This window comes from Pseudorasbora parva, chromosome 18 (assembly GCF_024679245.1).
Source record: "Pseudorasbora parva isolate DD20220531a chromosome 18, ASM2467924v1, whole genome shotgun sequence".
NCBI lineage: Eukaryota > Metazoa > Chordata > Actinopteri > Cypriniformes > Gobionidae > Pseudorasbora > Pseudorasbora parva.
This window is the reverse complement of record NC_090189.1, coordinates 29,227,323-29,246,814: the sequence shown is the minus strand read 5'-3', so window position 1 is coordinate 29,246,814 and position 19,492 is coordinate 29,227,323. Positions and strand designations below refer to the sequence as shown.

Here is a 19,492-nt window from a genome sequence, read left to right as displayed (position 1 = left end):
TATCAGACCGGATGCCTTTTTATTCAATTCATTGACTCGATAAAAGGCATGTAAAGACCTCACAAGTGTTTTTTTTTTTTCAACTTTTAAGGACTGGGTTATTCAATTGTCCAAAAGGAACCCTGTATGCCTCACATTTTCATTCTTTAAGTGATTTGTTGAAGAGAGAGTGCAAGGCAGAGTCTCCTGTCATCTCACAGCACTGCTAATGTCTCAAACAGAGGCAACCAGATTGAATTGTAAAGAGAGAAAATGTGCAGAATCTACAAAGCAGTCTGGAAACAATGTAAGTTCTTACATGTTCTTTGTAGTCTTATCAGAGCTCAGCAAAATCCAGCCCTTTCTCGCTATTTGCAACTCTAGCAGCGTAGGCGTGCTATTCCTTTTTAATTAGTCACACTTGGCTTTAAAGTGGTGCTCCCCGAGGGAAAGGTTTTGTGCAACTGTAACTGCTACAAGGGGGAACTTTAACAGAGGGAATATCATTTTTCAGGCTACGCACCAATGTTTTCTGAGGTCTTTATAGCTCCTCTTAATTGACATGAGACACAATTAAATGTCACATTTTTGCTGTTGTACAAAGTTTTGTCAGGCATGTGGGGCTGCAAATCCTAAACACACAATTAAATAATATTTTCATGCATAATTTGACAAAATTATAGCTTGATTGGAAATTAAGTACTCATAAGAAATCAAAGTAATCTTTTCACACTGTTTTCTGTTCCTGTTTTGCTTGTCTTAGTTCTCTAGTTAGTTAGTTTTTTAATCAGTTTCTACACCTGTTCCATTTTATCCTTGATTAGACTCCCTGTGTTTTGTTCAGTTGTTTGTCTGGTATCATCTTATGGGTCCTGCACGCTGTGTGATTTTTCAAAATCCTTTGCGAATGTTGCTTGTCAGACTGAACATGATCCCTTCTGTAAAGCCTAGTTCACACTGCCCGATTTTTGCCCCGATTTTGAGTCGCCGACAGGTTTTGTGAAATCGCCGACAAATGCCCGAGATCACAGGCAAATCGGTGCTCGTGCACCCGAGTAACAATCACGCAGTGTGAATAATCAAAGACTCGATCAGAGAGAATCGCAGACGAGTCGCCAAAGCCGGTGAGATTTTTGGCATGCTAAATATCTGGACCTGTCGGCGATTGAAACTCCTGCTGTGTGAACAGCGTTCTGACTGAAAATTACACCGACAGCCAATGAGAGAGTGAGATACAGGGCAGCAGGAGGTTCAGGGAGGAGTTATAGAGCAGCATATCAGTATTTTAATAGATATATTTACAAATCTATCAAACAGAAACAAAGGCCAAACATTTGCACAGCCAGCCACAGCAGCAGCACATTACAAAATTGTTTATTTACCTCAAACTGTCTTTGCAGAACAAAATCCTGACTCCCTCTGTCTCTCCAACAATTTCTTCCGTCATAATCTTTTTTTCTTTTTCTCCACAAATCAGCGCACATACAATTTGAAGTAAACTTGGTAAACGTGCAGTTTATCATTTTTAATAACAATTCCTTCATGAGAAGGAAACAAGTCTCGCGCGAGAACTACGGGCTGACACACGTGATCTCGCGTTGTTTACTTGTCACATCGCACGTGTAGTTGGGAAATGTAGTTTGCACACCGAAGAGAGAGAGTTGTCGGCGATTCTTCCTCTTGTTCAGTCATGCAGTGTGAACTACTCTGTCGCCAAACCTTTGTGCAGTGTGAACACAGCAGTGACTGAATGATACCCCAGATAGTCATGCAGTGTGAAAAGAGCAGTGACCCGACGAGTTTGAAAATCGTGCAGTCTGAACTAGGCTTAAGCCATGTCACACTGTAAGATCTCAGTTATCATTAATGTCAGACTGTACAATAGTCAATGTGCGCTAAAAACGGACAGACGCAAGAAAACTCGTCTGGAGTTTTATATTATCAATGAATGACCGTTCGGTGACAGTGAGCTGCTTTACACGCAGGACTGAAATGGAGGCTACAAAGAAATCTCTAGCTCTCGTTTTGGTCATAGTTTGTCTTGAAAAACCGGGATATTTGACAGACGTCTTAGCAGAAGTCACACTGCAGGATTGTGCGGCAAATCTTCTGACACTGCCAGAATTTCATCTGAGGTAAAATTTGATCGCAACGGTCATTAATCGGCGGCTGGTGAACATGTCAAACTAACGATCAAAGACGTCAGATTTTAGCCTAGGATCAGAGGACTCTTTTAGGATTTGGAAAATTTGTCTCAGACGGCCAAATCGTAGGCAAAATCGCACAGTGTGCATCCGGCTTAAGGGTATGTTTACACAACAACGATGTACTAAAAACAGACGACAACGCTGTCAAACCGTTCCCCGCTTACACGGATCTGCGAAAATGACTATTAAGTAGTTACGGCGAACACGTAATAGACTATGTAACATGTAACATGCAAGCGTATGATGTCACTGTTTTCACAAATTCATGTTTTTGTTGTTTACATGGAGACAGAAAAACGTTTTTTCAGTTGAAAGCGGTGTCGTGTAAACATACCTATAGTATTATGAGGTTAAGTTATTATGAGGTTTTCTTCTCCTGTTTCCTTGTGAAGATATTTTGTACTACTCGTGCACTCATTACAGCCATACAACGCGACACACACATCATATGTATCTCAATGTGTTTCCTGGGCACTGTGGTCATGGTTACCTAACACACTAACTTTGTTAGGAGCAAAAGTCTTAAAATGGCTTGGAATGATGCCCCAACTGTGGTATAGCTGTAATTTTTACATTTTCATACAATAAATATTGGATTTGGTTTATGTTCATTTCAGTATTTGTTTAGATTGTCCTAGTTTTAGGCATATTGTTTTAAGCATAATAATGTTAAATTCATATATTTGCAAAGGATTTTCGTATTTTAGAATTGAAAGTCTGAGTCTGGGAAAAGGCAGAAACAATAAAATCCATTGATGAAAGGACATTTAAAAGAAATTAGTAATGATGAAGGTTTGGTGAAAAGTTTCCAAGACATGTAACATTTAGAAAATAAAGTTAAAATCGATTAGTTAAGCTATAATATGAATCAACCATTGGGTTACCAAATATATTAATAATACATAAATATATTAAGACACACAGATATAGATAACAGATGGAGGCACGTGTATCATTTTATTACATTTTAATTAAACAGGAACAAAACAAGTTTACTTTCCCAAAGGTGCATGTATTGTACTGTATCTTGTATTCTGCTGTTTTGTCAGTTTCTGTGATTTGTGGTAAATGTTGCTATTTTTTGTTTTCTAGTGCCCTCTCGAAAACATAGCGCCTCCCACTGGAGACTCCAGAACATTGCCCAGGAATCTGTTGAAAGCTCTGACGAGGAGTTTTTTGACGCCCGGGGTAAGAGATGATCTTGTTCCTGATTGTTATTTATTAGTGGAAAGTGTTGGTCCTTCTAGGATTTGAATTTTAAAAACTCCTCCAGAATGCATTTTAAAGACCCCCTGTGGTAAAAAACAAACAAGTTTTAATCTTGCTTATATATGTGGTGTTTTCAATATGCTTTAAGACAAACCATGTGCAAATTCATCAGTCAACACCATTGCAGAGTATTTTCTCCTTAAAACTGAAGTGTACCAAAAACAGTCTGTGACTTGGACAGTCCCCTGTTTTCTACCAAAACTGCCTTAACTTGCAGACAAGGTTTTTTCCTGCAGCAAATGTTTTCTTGCTCTGCGGGCAATTTAACACGGTGAGCACAAGAACAACTTTGAGAAGAGACAAGAAAAACTGTGTGCATATAACAATGCTGGTAAATTATGTATTACGATGTTATAATGATCTTTATGTGTTTCTCCACTGACTTTCTATGTTCAAAGTGTTTCTAAGGATGCTGATTTTTAAAAGGCAGCTGTCAGACTCTGAGATGACGACTGTGAGCATGATTTGTGTAACATCAGCAACACATTATTAGCTGTTTGACAACGTAGTCAAGCCAAAGGCTAATCATATTAATTACAGTTATGTGTCCGTTGTTGAAAAGAGCGATACATAAAACGCATTACCATTCTGACAAATGGACTTGTAGACGAACCTGTATAATTCGCCGTCCCTCTTCTTCTTCTGAATCAGTTTCTGGTTCAAATAAAACAATATTCCCACTTGCCACTGTGCAGCATTTACTAGAGAAAAGTTGACCGAGTGGATGAGGTGGTCCAAGCTGGTTTGATTGAGTGGAGGTGGGGACTCATTTACATACGCATGGTTCCGTATACTAAATGAGGCAAGGGTGTAGAGTTATTTTCAAGCTATTTTAAAGGGATACTCCACCGTTTTTTCATATCAAACTATGTTATTCCCTTAAATGAAGCGAGTTGATACAGACTTCTCTCATCTCAGTGCGTGCTCTGAATCGCTCTGACATGCGGTGACATTTTGATAGCACTTAGCTTAGCCCACTAAGCCCAGTTCATTCATTAGGTACCAAGTAAATAGTTGCAGTAAAACGTCAAGCCTGAAAAATCATCTCCCCCTATTGACGGAAATGAGGATGTGAGGGAGGATTTTTTAGGCGGGGCTTTTTACTGCGCCGAGTCGAAGTACGCTCAAAAGTGTTATTCCGCCATACATTACATCTTTTTTAACCCGCTTAGAAAAGCACTACCTTTTATTTTGAGTCACCATACTTGGTCGTTCAGCTATTAGTGTAGCTGTATTTAAATAGGGAAAATGTGGAGGTGTTTGGTCGATTTTAACTTGATCTCTGTTTGGTACCATAGTGAATGAACTGGGCTTAGTGGGCTAAGCTAAATGCTATCAGATCGTCACCGAGCGTCAGAGCGATTAAGTGCACCCACTGAGACGAGAGGGGTGTGTATCACCTCGCTTTATTTAAAGGAATAGCATAATTTAATATGAAAAAGCGGTGGAGTATCCCTTTAAAGGGGTCATGAACTGAGCAATAACATTTTCTATAAGAATACTATAAGAATATCCTGTTAGTTTCATAACTGAACAGTTTATTGTTAGTCCAAAAACAACTTTGTAACCAAGCCCATTGAACAATGTGCAATGTGCCTATCTATGGTAGATAATCAGAAGAAAATAAAAGCCTACTTCATCATTGGAACTTTGACCCGCCCACTGGTGTGTTAGTGAGATGATGAGGAGACAAGAGTATTAAAGGATGGACAAAAAATAACATTACCTTTCAAAGGATCCTTATGCTAGGAATGTGATTATTTATTTTCAACAACGGAATGTCTCAGTTGAGCATTATTTATTTGTATCCGGTTAATTTCACTGTGGATTCTTTGGTAAATCCGTCTCAATTTGGTGCGGGATTTGCAAACAGACTTTTACAATATGAACTCAACAGCAATGCGACAACATGTAAGTAACCGTGTTAATTCTAATTCCTGATCTGTGACCGGTGATTTCTGATATGTAATGATTCATGTACAGTCAGATGCTTTTTGTCTGTGTGTCAGTAAATCAAACCAGTTACTAAACGGTGAACTTCACATTGTTTCTCTTAGTAGGATGAAAATAATCTGTTGTTTAAACTGAGATTATACATAGAAAGCGATCAAAGAACTCTCTCTTTACAATAGCTGAAATTGTCAATCAAACAGTGCGAGTTTATCAGTGACAGAGTTCTGGACTTTTGCTAAATCTCCTCTTCTAATCAACGAATCTCTTATTTACATTGTGTTTGCACTGTTAGTTACGATGAAAGTTAGTGTGCAGAAATCGAGTTGCAATGACGAGATCACTGCATTAATGCGCTCAACATGTCTGTGATCGGCGACAATGCTAATTACTGCAACCTTTCATGCCACGATCTAAATATGATGCCATAGATCTAAATATATTGCTATAGCAATACATTTAACGATAAGTTAACCCTGAGAGCAGTAATAGTAAATCATGATAAAAGTTGTTAAAAGAGTTCCACATGTTGTTAGCCATCTATTAGTAATAGTAAAGTGTACCTAAGAAAACATTATGCAAAAATAAAACAATGCAGTTTGTGACCACTTCAAGGCATGAAGACATTTTTTTCACAGTACAACCCCCCCCCCCCCCCCACACACACACACACTTAAATATGTAATTTTGATTATCAAAGAAGAGTTTAAAGAAATAAAATTGTTGACTGCACAGATATTTTAAGTTGCTGGAGGACAAAAGACTCAAAACAACTGTCAGTCAGTTGAATTACAGGGATTTTCATTCAAACTCAAAGCTTTTGGTGTATTTAAATGATATGTCTGCAAATCATAAATTGTGTGTGAAGTGCAAATAACATTTGGAGCATTCAGCATTGTTTGTTTGAAGTGTGCGTTGCTCACAAAATACCCTTAAAAAGTAGCTGAAATCCCTTATGGAATGAAGACAGCACGCAGCTCAAACAGAACTAGACTGGAGAGACTATCAAGCTATTTCCGACGGCTGTGTGGCTTACACACATTGAACAGAGGGGATTTTCTGAAGGAGCCACTTATCTAGAGACTTCAAATGGAAACTCTACAGACAGAAGTAAAACTTAAATTTAGAGTCGCTCAAATAGCATTTTTAATGCATTAAGTTCCATGTCCTTAATTATAAGATGGATATGACATCCCCTTGTGGATGTACCTGAGGTTTTAGAAACCACATTTAATTTGCAAAGAAATTAAGTACACCTGATCCATAGTCGTCTCTTTTTTCTGGCTAGACAGCCAGTCACAACACAGGTTAAAAAAAAGGCTAAAGTAATACATCACAAACAACACGCTGACTGCAGATTGTTGTTACAGTACTCAAGGACAAACATGTGAAATACATTTCAGTTATTTGTACTTATGCAAAAATCTGAGTATGGTATATCCAGGTTCAGATTTCCATTTGTAAAAACAAGAGTTACTCCCTCAGGTTCTTTTCGCAACCAAATGCTGAAGTAATGCTGGACATCTTATTAATGACTCGCTTGCATATGTTGATGTCATTTGTTGTGTAGCAACCGGCAGGATTATAATTGGTTCAATTCAGTTATTCATGAGCTACAAATTGCCCAGTGGTATTTTTCAAACATCGAGCACTCTCAAGTAGCATTTGTATGAATTTTTATGGGCAAATGGTTCTTTTGTCAATCCCAGAAGTAATATGTCTGGAAGTGCACTAAACGTACTGCAGTATTTCGTTCGCTTCGCTGTCTTATCTAACATGTATTAGGCTAGATTGCTATCGGTGGTGGAGTACCTGTGAGTGATTATGGCTGTTATCTCTCCAGAATTAGTTGGGGAGTTCAGAATCGTAGCATATGTAAAAGGTTTGTGGAAACGAAGCATTTGGAGCCCTGCATAACTTTTCGCATTACACATTTATTTCAATCTTAGTACGCTGAAAATCGTGAATGGAAATAATACATAGCAAGGTCATTTACAGGGAAGCCGTTTTAATATTTCTTTTGTGCAGTATTTTCTTGAGAGCAACATAATACATACATTTTGTATATAGAGAGCAGAAGGTTGTACATGTATTTTTCTCTGCTTTTGACTTCACATCCTTCAGCATTCCGGTGCTAATGTGAAAACTGGTCCAAAAATTTAATGAACCCATCAGTAAAGGGCTGAAAATCATGGCCACCCATTTGTCTGCATCATACTGTTATGTGGATAGGCTCCTACGGCACACCACAGCTCTTGAAGCTGCCTATTTATTACTGCAACACTTGTCAGACGGTGCTGTATGCTGCCAGCAGGTATTAACTTAAATCAGGATGATCTTGCATGCTAATTAGCTTCTGCTCCCCGATCAGTAATCAAGTTGAAAACCTCTGTATGCTCAATATGCTGAGTTTGTTAGGAATGTTGAAAGATTTGTTATTCAAAAAAAGGAATATTCTGCGAACATTTACTCACCATCATGCCGTTTCAAACCTGTATGACTTAATTTCTTCTTAAAGAAATGTAATATAACATAAAAGATGTTTTGAAGAATGTATTGGTTGCCGTTGGCTGTTTGGTTGTCACTTGCAATTAATAGGGAGCATCAGCTTCAAAATGTATCATAAAAGTGGTCCGCATGAATACTTTAAAAAGTGTTCTGAAGATGATAGCTTTTTGTGAGAAATAGATCAAAATAGTTGTGACAAGATCTCGTGCCATGAGATCTCGCAAGATTTCTCGTCGAGTGAAAAGCTGTCTCGCGATATTGCCATGATGGAATGTGAGGCTGGAATTAGCATAGAATATGCCACCGCTACGTTTAGCTTTTGCTTTTACAATTGAATGGATAACAGATAATGTTACCCATTCTATTGGATAACGGATATATATATATATATATATAAAAAACTTCACTTGCATTTTTACACTACTCTGTTGTAAGCAGTGTTGGGGAAGTTTCTTTTAAAAGTACTGCGTTACAATATAACGTTTCTCCTTAAAAAGTAACTAATTACATCACTTAGTTACTTTTCTTATGGAAAGTAATGTGTTACTGTTGTCTGGCTATCACCAGACCAAGCTAAATTTAAGATTAAACATTGGTCTGGGGAGTCTGCTCTGTATTTTCTACTGCACAAGAGGCGTGATCAACGAGCATAATTCAAATGACTCTGTATGAAATTGGATAGTCCTTCAAGTAATCAGACCACAAGAGGCGTGATCAACGACCCATCGCTTCTCTATCCGTCATCGTGTTAAACCCGCCAATAGTGGGCCAAGTGGATAAGTCAGTCTGTGATTGGTTCCCGCAAAAATGTAACAGAAGCAGTAGAAAGACTGAGTTGCAGGGCAAAATAAAATCGTCGGCAGATCAGGCTGGGTTTACCCTGTCTAGCGTTACTGTACTTTTGTGTTACTTTTTCTCGCCTGGACTGGGCTTGCTAACAAAAAATTCAACAACAAAAACACTTACTTCAGCAATAAAAAAAAAAAAAAAAACAATAAAAAACTAACAAAACAACCAGAACAAACAAATGTGGTTTAAAGTTGGTGGTTTAACATATTTCCAACATATTTTTTAACAAGAGAGCAAACAGAGGTGCCAGTCAAAGGAAGTAACTGATATTTTGTAGTAAATTTAAAAGTAATCCGTTACTTTACTAGTTACTTGAAAAAAAGTTATCTAAATATGTAACTTAAGTAACTTTTACTCACAAGTTCTACATAAACTGGGCCAAATTAAGGAAATGCACCATGTGAGTAGATAAGTGGTCAAATGGAAAGACTGCAAGTGCTATTTTTAGGAACAGGCCCTTAGTTTAAAAAATGAAATGATTTGGTTTAATGATCCAGTTCAAAGTCACTGACTCATTGATTCGGTTGCATTGGTTAACCAAATTATTCTTTTCAGTCAGATCTTTACAATAAATATAACGATCCGCTTCACAAAACAAGTTTAAAAGAAATTGGAATGATTCAAGGATCTTCGACTCAATGATTCAGTTGTAGTGGTAACTGCTCACTGAGGGGAAGCTTTAGTGACTAATAACTTAAATTTGGTCTGTTGCTCACAAGAAGAAGACGTCAGGCTTGGAGTATAGGTAAGAAAGAGAATAATTTATTTTTTACATGACATGAGGGTAAAGGTAAAGTATGACAGAATTTTTAGGTGAACCGTTCCTTTAAGAAAAATCATCTAATGTTACATCACATTATTCAATTCATATCTGTCAAATACATAATTAATGATTTGGTGCTCAGTGAATGACAAAAATATGCCAAAAGTCATCCAGATATCATTATATTATCACATTAGTATGCTGCTTCAGTGTTTGTCTGTCCAGAGGTTTGTTTTGCTATCTCATATTCTTGCTGGAGCTTGTCTCATTTCCTTTTCTTGTGTTGTTTCTCTCTGTCTAATCCTTTCATTTGTCATTCTTGCCTGTAGTTTTGACTGTCATTTTGTTTCAAAATATTGACTTTCTCAACAAGGTGTTTGCAAAATGTTCCTGAGCTACCCTTCAAGTTGTCAAGATCTAAATCTGTATAAAAGGCTTGGCATATAACATAGCTTCTCTATTTGATGCTGCAGGTTTGTGATGCTCTTGGATATATTCCTTTCTGCCTTTCTGCATTCATTTTCTCCTTGTACCCATCTACATGTCATCACCCATTTTTTGCATCTCTCCGTCACCATCTGTATCTCTGTATGTGTTTCCTTCCCTTGCCCTTTATTAAGATGCAAACACATGCACTGTAAAAAATACCATAGCAATGCAATGCAAGAGATTTTTGACCTCACCTCACACAAATACAGTGTTTAGCTCGCCACAAAATTCAATTCAAGGCAACATAATTATATTTGAGTTTAAATTTAAAAACTTTAGCCAACAACTTCAGATTTTCAATTAGTCTTTAATTTGCTATTTTCTTTAACCTGTTGAAAAAAACTGTCTAAAAAGGGTTCCAGGTCTAGAGAAGAAGATATTGCAATATAAACATTTAATTGCAGCAAAATGACGTTAAAGCTCTTTTTTTTAAATTCTCCAAGACGCACAATGACTAAAAAAATTATATAACAATAACCATTTAATTCATTCATGTGGGGAATTTACATACCCTTAACTAATCAGCAGTATTGTTCAATATAAAAAAATTGTAGCAACGTAAAAAGCCTTGTTTAGAAGAATGTTTGTTAGTCCGTGACTGTATGTTATTGTCCAATTGCAAGGTTTTGAATGGAAATAATGCCACTTGTTGCATATTAAAGAGACTGTACACACAGCCATACACCGATCAGGCATGACATTATGTCCTAATATTGTGTTGATCCCCCTTTTGCTGCCAAAACAGCCACTGTTGTTAGTGTGTGTAACCTGACTGGTCTATGGCGATGCAGCCCAATACGCATACAAACTGTGATGCGCTGTGTATTCTGACACCTTTCTATCTGAACTTCTTGAGCAATTTGAGCTACAGTAGCTTGTCTGTTTGATCACATGGACCAGCCTTCACTCCCCACGTGCATCAATGAGCCTTGGTCACCCATGACCCTGTCGCCGGTTCACCACTGTTTCTTCCTTGGACCACTTTTGATAGATTCTGACCACTGCAGACCGGGAACACCCCAAAAGAGCTGCCGTTTTGGAGGCGCTCTGACTCTAGTCTAACCATCACATTTTGGCCCTTGTCAAACTTGCTGAAATCCTTACGCGTGCCCATTTTTCCTGCTTCTATCACATCAACTTTGAGGATAAAATGTTCACTTGCTGTCTAATATATCCCACCGACTAACAGATGCCATGATGAAGAGATGATCAGTGTTATTCACTTCAGAGGTGGTAAAAGTACTTAGTAGTAGGTGGTAAAAAGTATTTTTACTTGATTACTTACCACCCCTGATTCACTTCCACCTGTCATCTGGTCATAATGTTATGCCTGATTGGTATGATCATTGATCTTACTAAAAGTAAGTATCTTATCATTCACCATGAGCAAACATTGTCACTTCTGGGAAGAGCATTCCTGCAGATGCTTTTCTGGTTAAACAGCCACACTTCTTCCCAGAGCAAAATTTCTTAATTAATTGTATCAAACACTGAAACAATACATTTAACATAACATTGGTTCCTCGAATTGGCTAAACATCTGTTGATAGAGTCTAACAGCACTGCTCAACTGTTCAGAAATTGCCATTGCTTGGCTTCACTCAATTCCAGTCGGTGCCTTGACGCTTTGGAATATTTGTACATTTTAGTTCTACAGCCATTAATTGATAATCGAAAATAAACCAGTGTCTAGCGCTGTGTACTGAAAATATTTGCAGATAATCACAATACACACACAGTTTTTTTTTTTTGCAGTGGGAAGTTATATATATATATATATTTAAAGCAGCTTTACAGAGATAACAGGAAAATAATGCAAAAACAAATTTTTTCCCCAAGCTCACATTTTACGATTGTATCCTTATCTGTATATGTTAGAAAATCACGCAATTATTATTCCATTTTTGCATACAAGCCCTGACAATTAAGCAATTCTCCGCTAAACTTCACAGATTTCCGTGAACATGCACAGGCAGCACACAATCATTCTGACAAAAATAAACATTTTGCTAAATAAATCTGGTAAGAGATTAATTTTAGTTCTAAAATTCTACATGTAATATATGTTAATTGTATTTTTTATGAGAGCAGTAAGTGTAAAGGCTGGAATGGAGTAGGCCTTAATATAATATAATAATATATAATTATATAATATAATTAGTAAGAGTGCACATTGTTTGGATGCCAACATTGGGCAGAAGTTTTCTTTTTTTAAATGTAAATAATGGATTAAAAGTAATGATTTTTACATTTAAATAAAACATTTAATACAAAAAAATTGGATAATGGATTTTTTGATCGATTAATTGATAATTAATTGATCAAAATTAATTGATTAATTGAATAATTATTCAAATAATTATTATTTGAATATCAGCATTTCTCCATATTCCATATAGTTCAAATACACAACCATCACATTTGGGTAACTTGGAAGCAAAAATCTTATATTCATTCAAACATGAATAATCTTCTAATTGGTGGTTATGAAATTGGCTAATGCTGTAGTCGCAGATGGTAAGAGAACGACCTCATGGCCTTTAGCGGCATACTAATGACTGACTGATATGAGCAAAATAAAGTTTGTAGACTTTTTTTGATTATTATAGGAGACAGAGTTCATCCTCAAAAACTGACTAATTTACAACAGGAGGAAAACATGGAGAGAGTGATCCATCTTCATTAGTTTCTTATCATCTTATTCCACAGCCTCTCCTTCTTCCCTGTCTGCTCCCTGCTATATCAGTGGTCTATTTTTGGCTCCATGAGGGTTTTTTTTTGCCCTTTTGTCTCGCTGTGTTGTACCAAACCTCTTTTAAATGATTCCCCGTGAGCATTTTTCTCTTACCTCTGTGTTAAGGGCACTTCATGAAGACATGGCCTAGTAATAGTACTTCTTTTATAAAAAAAGCCCATATTTTTGTATAGCGGATGATTTGAAGCAAAATTATGGTCTTATTAATTGGCTACAGAAAGCAAAATCATAAAATCTATGTGAATGGCTATTGTCAAATGTGAAGCCTAAACACACACACACACACACACACACACACACACACACACACACTACACCCCTAAATGCATTGAAGCAACTGCCTGCATTGAACCAACCTGTGATTGGTTGATTAGATAATTGCATTAATGAGAAATTGATATATCTATATCTATATCTATCTATCTATATGTAAATCAATATCTATATGTATATCTATATGTATATCTATATCTATATGTATATATATATATATATATATATATATATATATATATATATATATATATATATATATATATATATGGTAAATGGACTGCATTTATATAGCGCTTTTAACAGACCCTATGGCCATCCAAAGCGCTTTACATTTTTGCCTCACATTCACCCATTCATACACCGACGGCGATGTCAGCCATGTAAGGCGCCATCCAGCTCGTCAGGAGCAGCTGGGGTTAGGTGTCTTGCTCATGGACACCTCGACACTTGGTCAGGTGGAACCGGGGATCGAACCACCAACCTTTCGGTTTGTAGACAACCTACATGAACCACTGAGCCACTGCCGCCCCTATATATATATATATATACGGCCCCAGGCCAGCAGCAGCCTTCACTCGGCGTAGACATGGAGCCGGCCGGCCTAGAAGGATGCCCAGCCTGCTTAGGCTGCTGCCAAACCAGGTGGCAAGTGCCATCGTAAGATACCCTGAGATGGGCCGCCCAGAGATGGAGGAGACTGCTCTTCAGGAGATGGCTGCAGCAGCACTCCTTCCCCTGGAGGAGGGCCGGGGGAGAATTTTGTGTTATCAACCTGTTTGTGTTCAGCCTAGTGCCAGTGGTACCCAAATTTTCACAAAAAAAGAGCAGTTTTCAAAATCTCTGGGTGCCAAGAGAGTGTGCTTGGCGGTGTTTGATGCTCCCACCCTCAGGCGCCTCACCAATTGCCAGCAGGGGGCACGCGGGACGCCCACAAGCGGCCTCCCCACACTCACCCCACCCCTCAGCGGAAGCAGGTGAGTGTTGCCTCACACACTCAAACCCCGCCATGGGCCACTACCATGCCGCCCAAGCCGGGTCCCTTCGCTGCCCGCTGCGGTTCTGTTGATCCTGCTGGTTTGGTCGTTGGGGGCCTGGCCTGTCCCGCTGGCTCATCCGTACCATCAAACTCGGCTATGCGATTCAGTTTATCCGGCGTCTCCCCAAGTTCACCTCTGTGTAGAAGGAGGGCGCATCTGTGCTCCAGGTGGAGACCGCAGCCCTTCTGGCGAAGGATGCGATCGAACTGGCCCCTCCAGTTGATATGAAGACCACCGTTCAGAATGCTAACGCAAAAACGTGTCTACAGGTGCATCTGTCCCCAAAATTGGTTTGCAGCATGTACGTTCATGTTTCGATTCTCCCTCGACACCGACTGATCCTACGCTTTGCATTCGACGGACGAGCATATCAGTACAAAGTCCTACCCTTCGGGCTGTCCCTGTAGCCCTTCTTCACGAAAGTCACGGAAGCAGCCATTGCTCCCATGAGAAAGCGTGGTGTTCGCATCCTCAACTATCTCGACGACTGGCTGATCCTTGCCCAGTCACGAGAGCAGTTGTGCGAACTTAGGGACATGGTGCTCGGTCACCTCAGCCAGTTGGGGCTTTGGGTCAACTGGGAAAAGAGGAAACTCTGCCCCATTCAGACAGTGCGCCTCATAGAGTACAACAGGCCTGCAGTTTCGGGTGTGTGTTTCGACAATTGCAATGGCCTATCGATTGCCTGGAGATGTTAGCAGTTTGCCTTGCGCTGGGCTGCTTCAAATCGCTGCTACATGACAAGCACGTTCTGGTCCATATGGACAGCACCACAGCCGTTCTGTACATCAACAAACCGGGTGGTCTACTCTCCCATCGCATGTCACAACTTGCCCACCATCTCCTCTTATGAAGTCAGAAATATCTAAGGTCGGTTCATGCCATTCACATTCCGGGCCTGCTCCTGACACGTTTGCTAGATTTTATAGCCTAGATTTTATATGCTCACTTCCCATATTCAGTAACACCAAAGTGCCCATTCTAAATGTCGGCCTGCTGCGCCACTCCCTTCCCCATGGAATGGATACATGCCCTTATATGCTCCAGTCAAGTTCCCCGGAATGGCGAACCCTGTCGAGTCCTCCGCAACCCGTGGCAGTCAGACGTGGCGGAGCGTACATCTGAACGTACGACGAACGTGACCGACTGAAAGGAAACGTCTCGGCTACGTATGGTAACCCTTCGTTCCCTGAAGGAGGGAATGGAGACATACGTCCCGTCGCCACAGTTGCTGCTGTACCATCACTGCAGGGGTTACCATACATAACCAAGACGTTTTTCTTTTTTAATAAATCTGCAAAAATGTCAACAATTCTGTGTTTTTCTGTCAATATGGGGTGCTGTGTGTAGATTAATGAGAAAAAAAAATATTTTAGCATAAGTCCTTTTTATTCCATTTTGACATCTGTTTTGTTCAGAGCCTATGCCTTTAGTCTCTGCATCCACTAAGAAAAATAAAGCTCTTGTACACTTCTTATCAGAGCTATTTATAAAGCAAAGTACCTTAGGGCTTTTAGTCCAAAGGTATGGGTCATATGTTTACCTCTAATTTCTTATAGAGAAATGTTTTTTCTTTTAAATTATTTTACCCAAAATGGGGGTGATGTGAGCATTATGGAGCGCTAAGAACTCTCATGTAATCTATTTCATTCATACTAGTAGCTTGAGGCGCCCTTGCTCAAGAAAGTCCAAGACTCATGAGGTTACAATAATTCCCTTATATGGACAAAGGCATACAGCATACATCACTGTAGCTGAATATAAAGCAGATAGAAACATTTTGACAGATGAATCATGAAGGAAATAAAAATGATTGCCACAATATTTTATATCTGTTTTACGAGCCATTTTCGTTATTATTATAATGCAATGCTAATCAGCATAGCCTTCACAGTATAGAATATTATACAATAATATTTGCTACCTTAGATTTTTAAAGCACAAAAAAGCGCATCCATCCATCATAAAAGCAATCCATTCGGCTCCTGTGGGTTAATAAAGGCCTTCTAAAGCGAAGCGATACGTTTTGTAAAAAATACAAATAAAATATATATTTTTTAATTTATAAACTATAATCATTGGCTTTCGGTATTGGAACAAGTGTAGTTCCAGCGGAAGAGTGACCCCTGACCTGACACATCATACACAGTATAGTATAATATATATTACTGGTATATATTTATTTGACCAACTGTTGATGGCCAAGGGGTGTAAATTTGTCCTAAACTAAGTTGCCACTATTCTATTCTATTCTATTCTATTCTATTCTATTCTGTTCTGTTCTGTTCTGTTCTGTTCTGTTCTGTTCTGTTCTGTTCTATTCTATTCTAAAAAAAAAAATCATATTATTATAAAAAACATTGGATTTGTGACTTATACTTTAACAATTTGCAGAAAGAGCTACCAGCATTACAGACTCTAATTTCCTTCATTGTATTGAATGGCTTCTCGCGTTCTGCTGATCCGCAGATGTTCAAGAGGGGAAGACGGCCTTACTCCTGGAAATGAGCCAGTGGAACTCCAATGACCTGGTGGAGCAGATCGAAACACTGGGACACCTGGAGCACTCCAGAGGTAAAAGCACCAGGGTCTCCTGAAGACATCTCACCTACAGTTTTTGTATCATGAATACATTATATTCATCCTTTAAATAAGGTATAATAAACACGTTAATCAACCATGTAAAGCTGAATTTACCAGGAGTTGCTTGATGATGTGATTTTACGGTACATTCGTTTTCATAAATTTAAACTGACAAGTAAAATTGCTGTGAAAACCGTGGATAATCTCAATGCTGCTCCTCCCTAATTAGTTTACTTTACCCTAAATAGCAGTTTTCAAAGCACAAAGATTGTTTGGCGTCTAACTTAAAGTGGGGAAGTTCAGTGAAGGGAGAATCAACAGTGACTAATGCTACAGATGCAGCGTAATCACTGTTTTGCTTCTCTAAGCTGTATTAATACCTCAGGACACGCAGTGACTATATACTCTCACACACATTTAACTCCCTTTAGAGAGACACACTATTGCTACATGGGAGAATTAGAGTTTCCTTAATGCCTCACGACAGCAACTTTTAAATGAGGAGAAATAGGCGGCTCACTTTCTGACACTCATTTAAGAAAAATGTGTTTCATCAGACGGCGATGAGTCCTACTGAAAGACCAATAAGACCCCATAAATGTGGCAGCATGATTGAGCGACCGATCAGGGTTTCTCAGTCACAAACAATGAGTCCATCAGCAGTGTTTGCTTTAGTTTTGTTGAGATGTGTTTTGAGAAAACCCTGGGTCTTGAGAGATTCATTTATTCCCGCTTGTGGAAGAATGTCTCCATCCATACTGTTATTCCCCCCACATGTCTGTTATTTGTGCTAGGATTTATGGATGGCTTAGAGCAGTGTAGAAACTTAATATCATGTGGATTTGGTTATGTATTTTGATGATGCTAAGGTCACAGATTATAAAGAGACAGAGAAAGAGAAAGGATTGAGACAGACAGAGCGACAGAGGATTACCACTAACAATTATCCGTTTTCATTTCACAGTTGATAAATCTGGAACATCTTTCAGATTTAAAGAGAGCAGGGATGAATCCCACCACTTAACTAAACCATTTATTTATTTATTTCGGCACCAGAGAGTTTAAGCATGACCCAATTTATGAATTTCCAATTAAAACTAAAATGTAAATAGATAGGATACGTGCTGAAATACCTTATTTAGAGCCTAACAAACAAAACTTGAGCCTTCAAACCCACACTTCCGTTCAATTAAACTGTCAATTCAAACACACCTGAGAACACAATAGGCTTAGGAAAACACCGGCGGCCTCTCACTAATGAACGAGATGTGCACTGAAGCGACTGAAAGTGGAAAGCTGTGGATCACAAAGTGAAAGCTGCGGATCACATGTGAGCGAACAAAAACCAACACAATTCTGAAAAATAAACAGAATGAGACTTGATTAGGTCAACAAATACGTCATTTTGGGGGGGTTTGTGCCAGCCTTGAGGTCACTGACCTCAGGATCTCAGTATTTTTTCAAGCTATATATATTAAAGGTTGTGAAATAAGTATATAATATAGTTTACTCTACTTTAGTGCTGCAAGAAAATTGCACACCAGCGAGTGAGCTGCCTCATTGGTCTGTCACTGCTTGTCAATGTCAAAATATTGAGATGACCAATCAAATCAAAGTAGGTGAGGTTTACGTTCACAAGCTGCTGAGTGTACATTCTAGCACTACGCTTCAGTTAATACTCATAAAGTGTGAGATAAGAAATTTTCCGTTTAAAATAAGTCTAATAGTTGTTTAAACAGCTCGGACGTCTAGGCTAAAACAAGGCAAAATTTGGGCTGTCAGTGAAAATTGAATGGATGTCTAATCATACCAAAGAATAGACTAGTCATACGTTAAAGAAATGAAACCAAACACCTCGTGATCACTGTTGACTTTACTTACATAATGGATTATCATACATCTCACAAGTTATTTGGGCAAAAACATGTGACCAAATTCAAGGTTATTTTGGCTAGAAGTGGGTTACTCATAGCCAGACTATATCGGGTCTATATTAACCGAGCGGGTGAAATGACGGCTATTGCTTGCTGGGAAGTAACTAAACTAAACATTTCATTTTTGACAGTGGGTGCGTTTACATGCACTTTCTTAAGCCGATTATGCAATAAGCCAACAATGAACATGGTCATGTAAACGCGGTAACCCGTTTTCTTTTATCGGAGTAAGGTCATAAACACCGTAAGCATAAACCCGTCGGAACAGGTCATTTTTTGCTTCTTACCCCGATTTCCTGCGACATGTAAACTAATGAACCTGCTTTCTGTCGGCTTATTGAAAAGTGCGCATGTGTCATAGGTGACAAAAACGCAAACTAAGAGCAGATTTAAACGCTGTGATAAAGTTCGTTTGTGTAAGGAAGGAAGAGGACAAGGGGGTCAGTTTGACTGCTGACGCTTCTCTTTATTAGAACAAAAACTCAGTCTCTTCACACGGCTATTGCCAGTGTGTATTTCTCTCAGTCACTTCCGGGTTCCGGTTAAACGTTCCGCTTCCGGGTCAACGTGTCTCACAACTCAATGTCCGTGGGTGTGAGTGTGTGTCGCGTCAGCAGTCCCTCTCTCTCTCTCCGATCTCCGGTTCCACCTAGGTTTTATCCCCTCTCCACGCTCATTACTGGAACGAGAGACAGGTGTTATTAATCTGCTTCCAACCCACTCACTTACCGCTCGTCCCGCGGCCCTCTCTCCCGCTGCAGACCTCGCTGAACCACGCCCCCCTTGCCACATACCCCCACCGCCCGACTCAGGCCGGGGAGCCGTCCGGCCTGCAGCCCCCCCCCCCCCATTTCTGGAGAGGAAATCGGCCACAGCCATCTGAGCACCCGGCC

At 39.1% G+C, this 19,492-nt stretch overlaps 1 protein-coding gene across 4 annotated transcripts in view; it reads left to right on the top strand.

The window, feature by feature from the left end:
- The window catches only part of plrdgb (PITP-less RdgB-like protein), a 130,452-nt gene that overhangs the window by 38,907 nt on the left and 72,053 nt on the right, over positions 1-19,492 (top strand). For all 4 annotated transcript variants that reach the window (XM_067423655.1, XM_067423654.1, XM_067423653.1 and 1 more), the window contains exons 2-3: positions 3,279-3,374; positions 16,552-16,656. In XM_067423655.1, the coding sequence (XP_067279756.1) occupies positions 3,279-3,374; positions 16,552-16,656 (201 nt within the window). The remainder of the gene's footprint in view (positions 1-3,278; positions 3,375-16,551; positions 16,657-19,492) is intronic.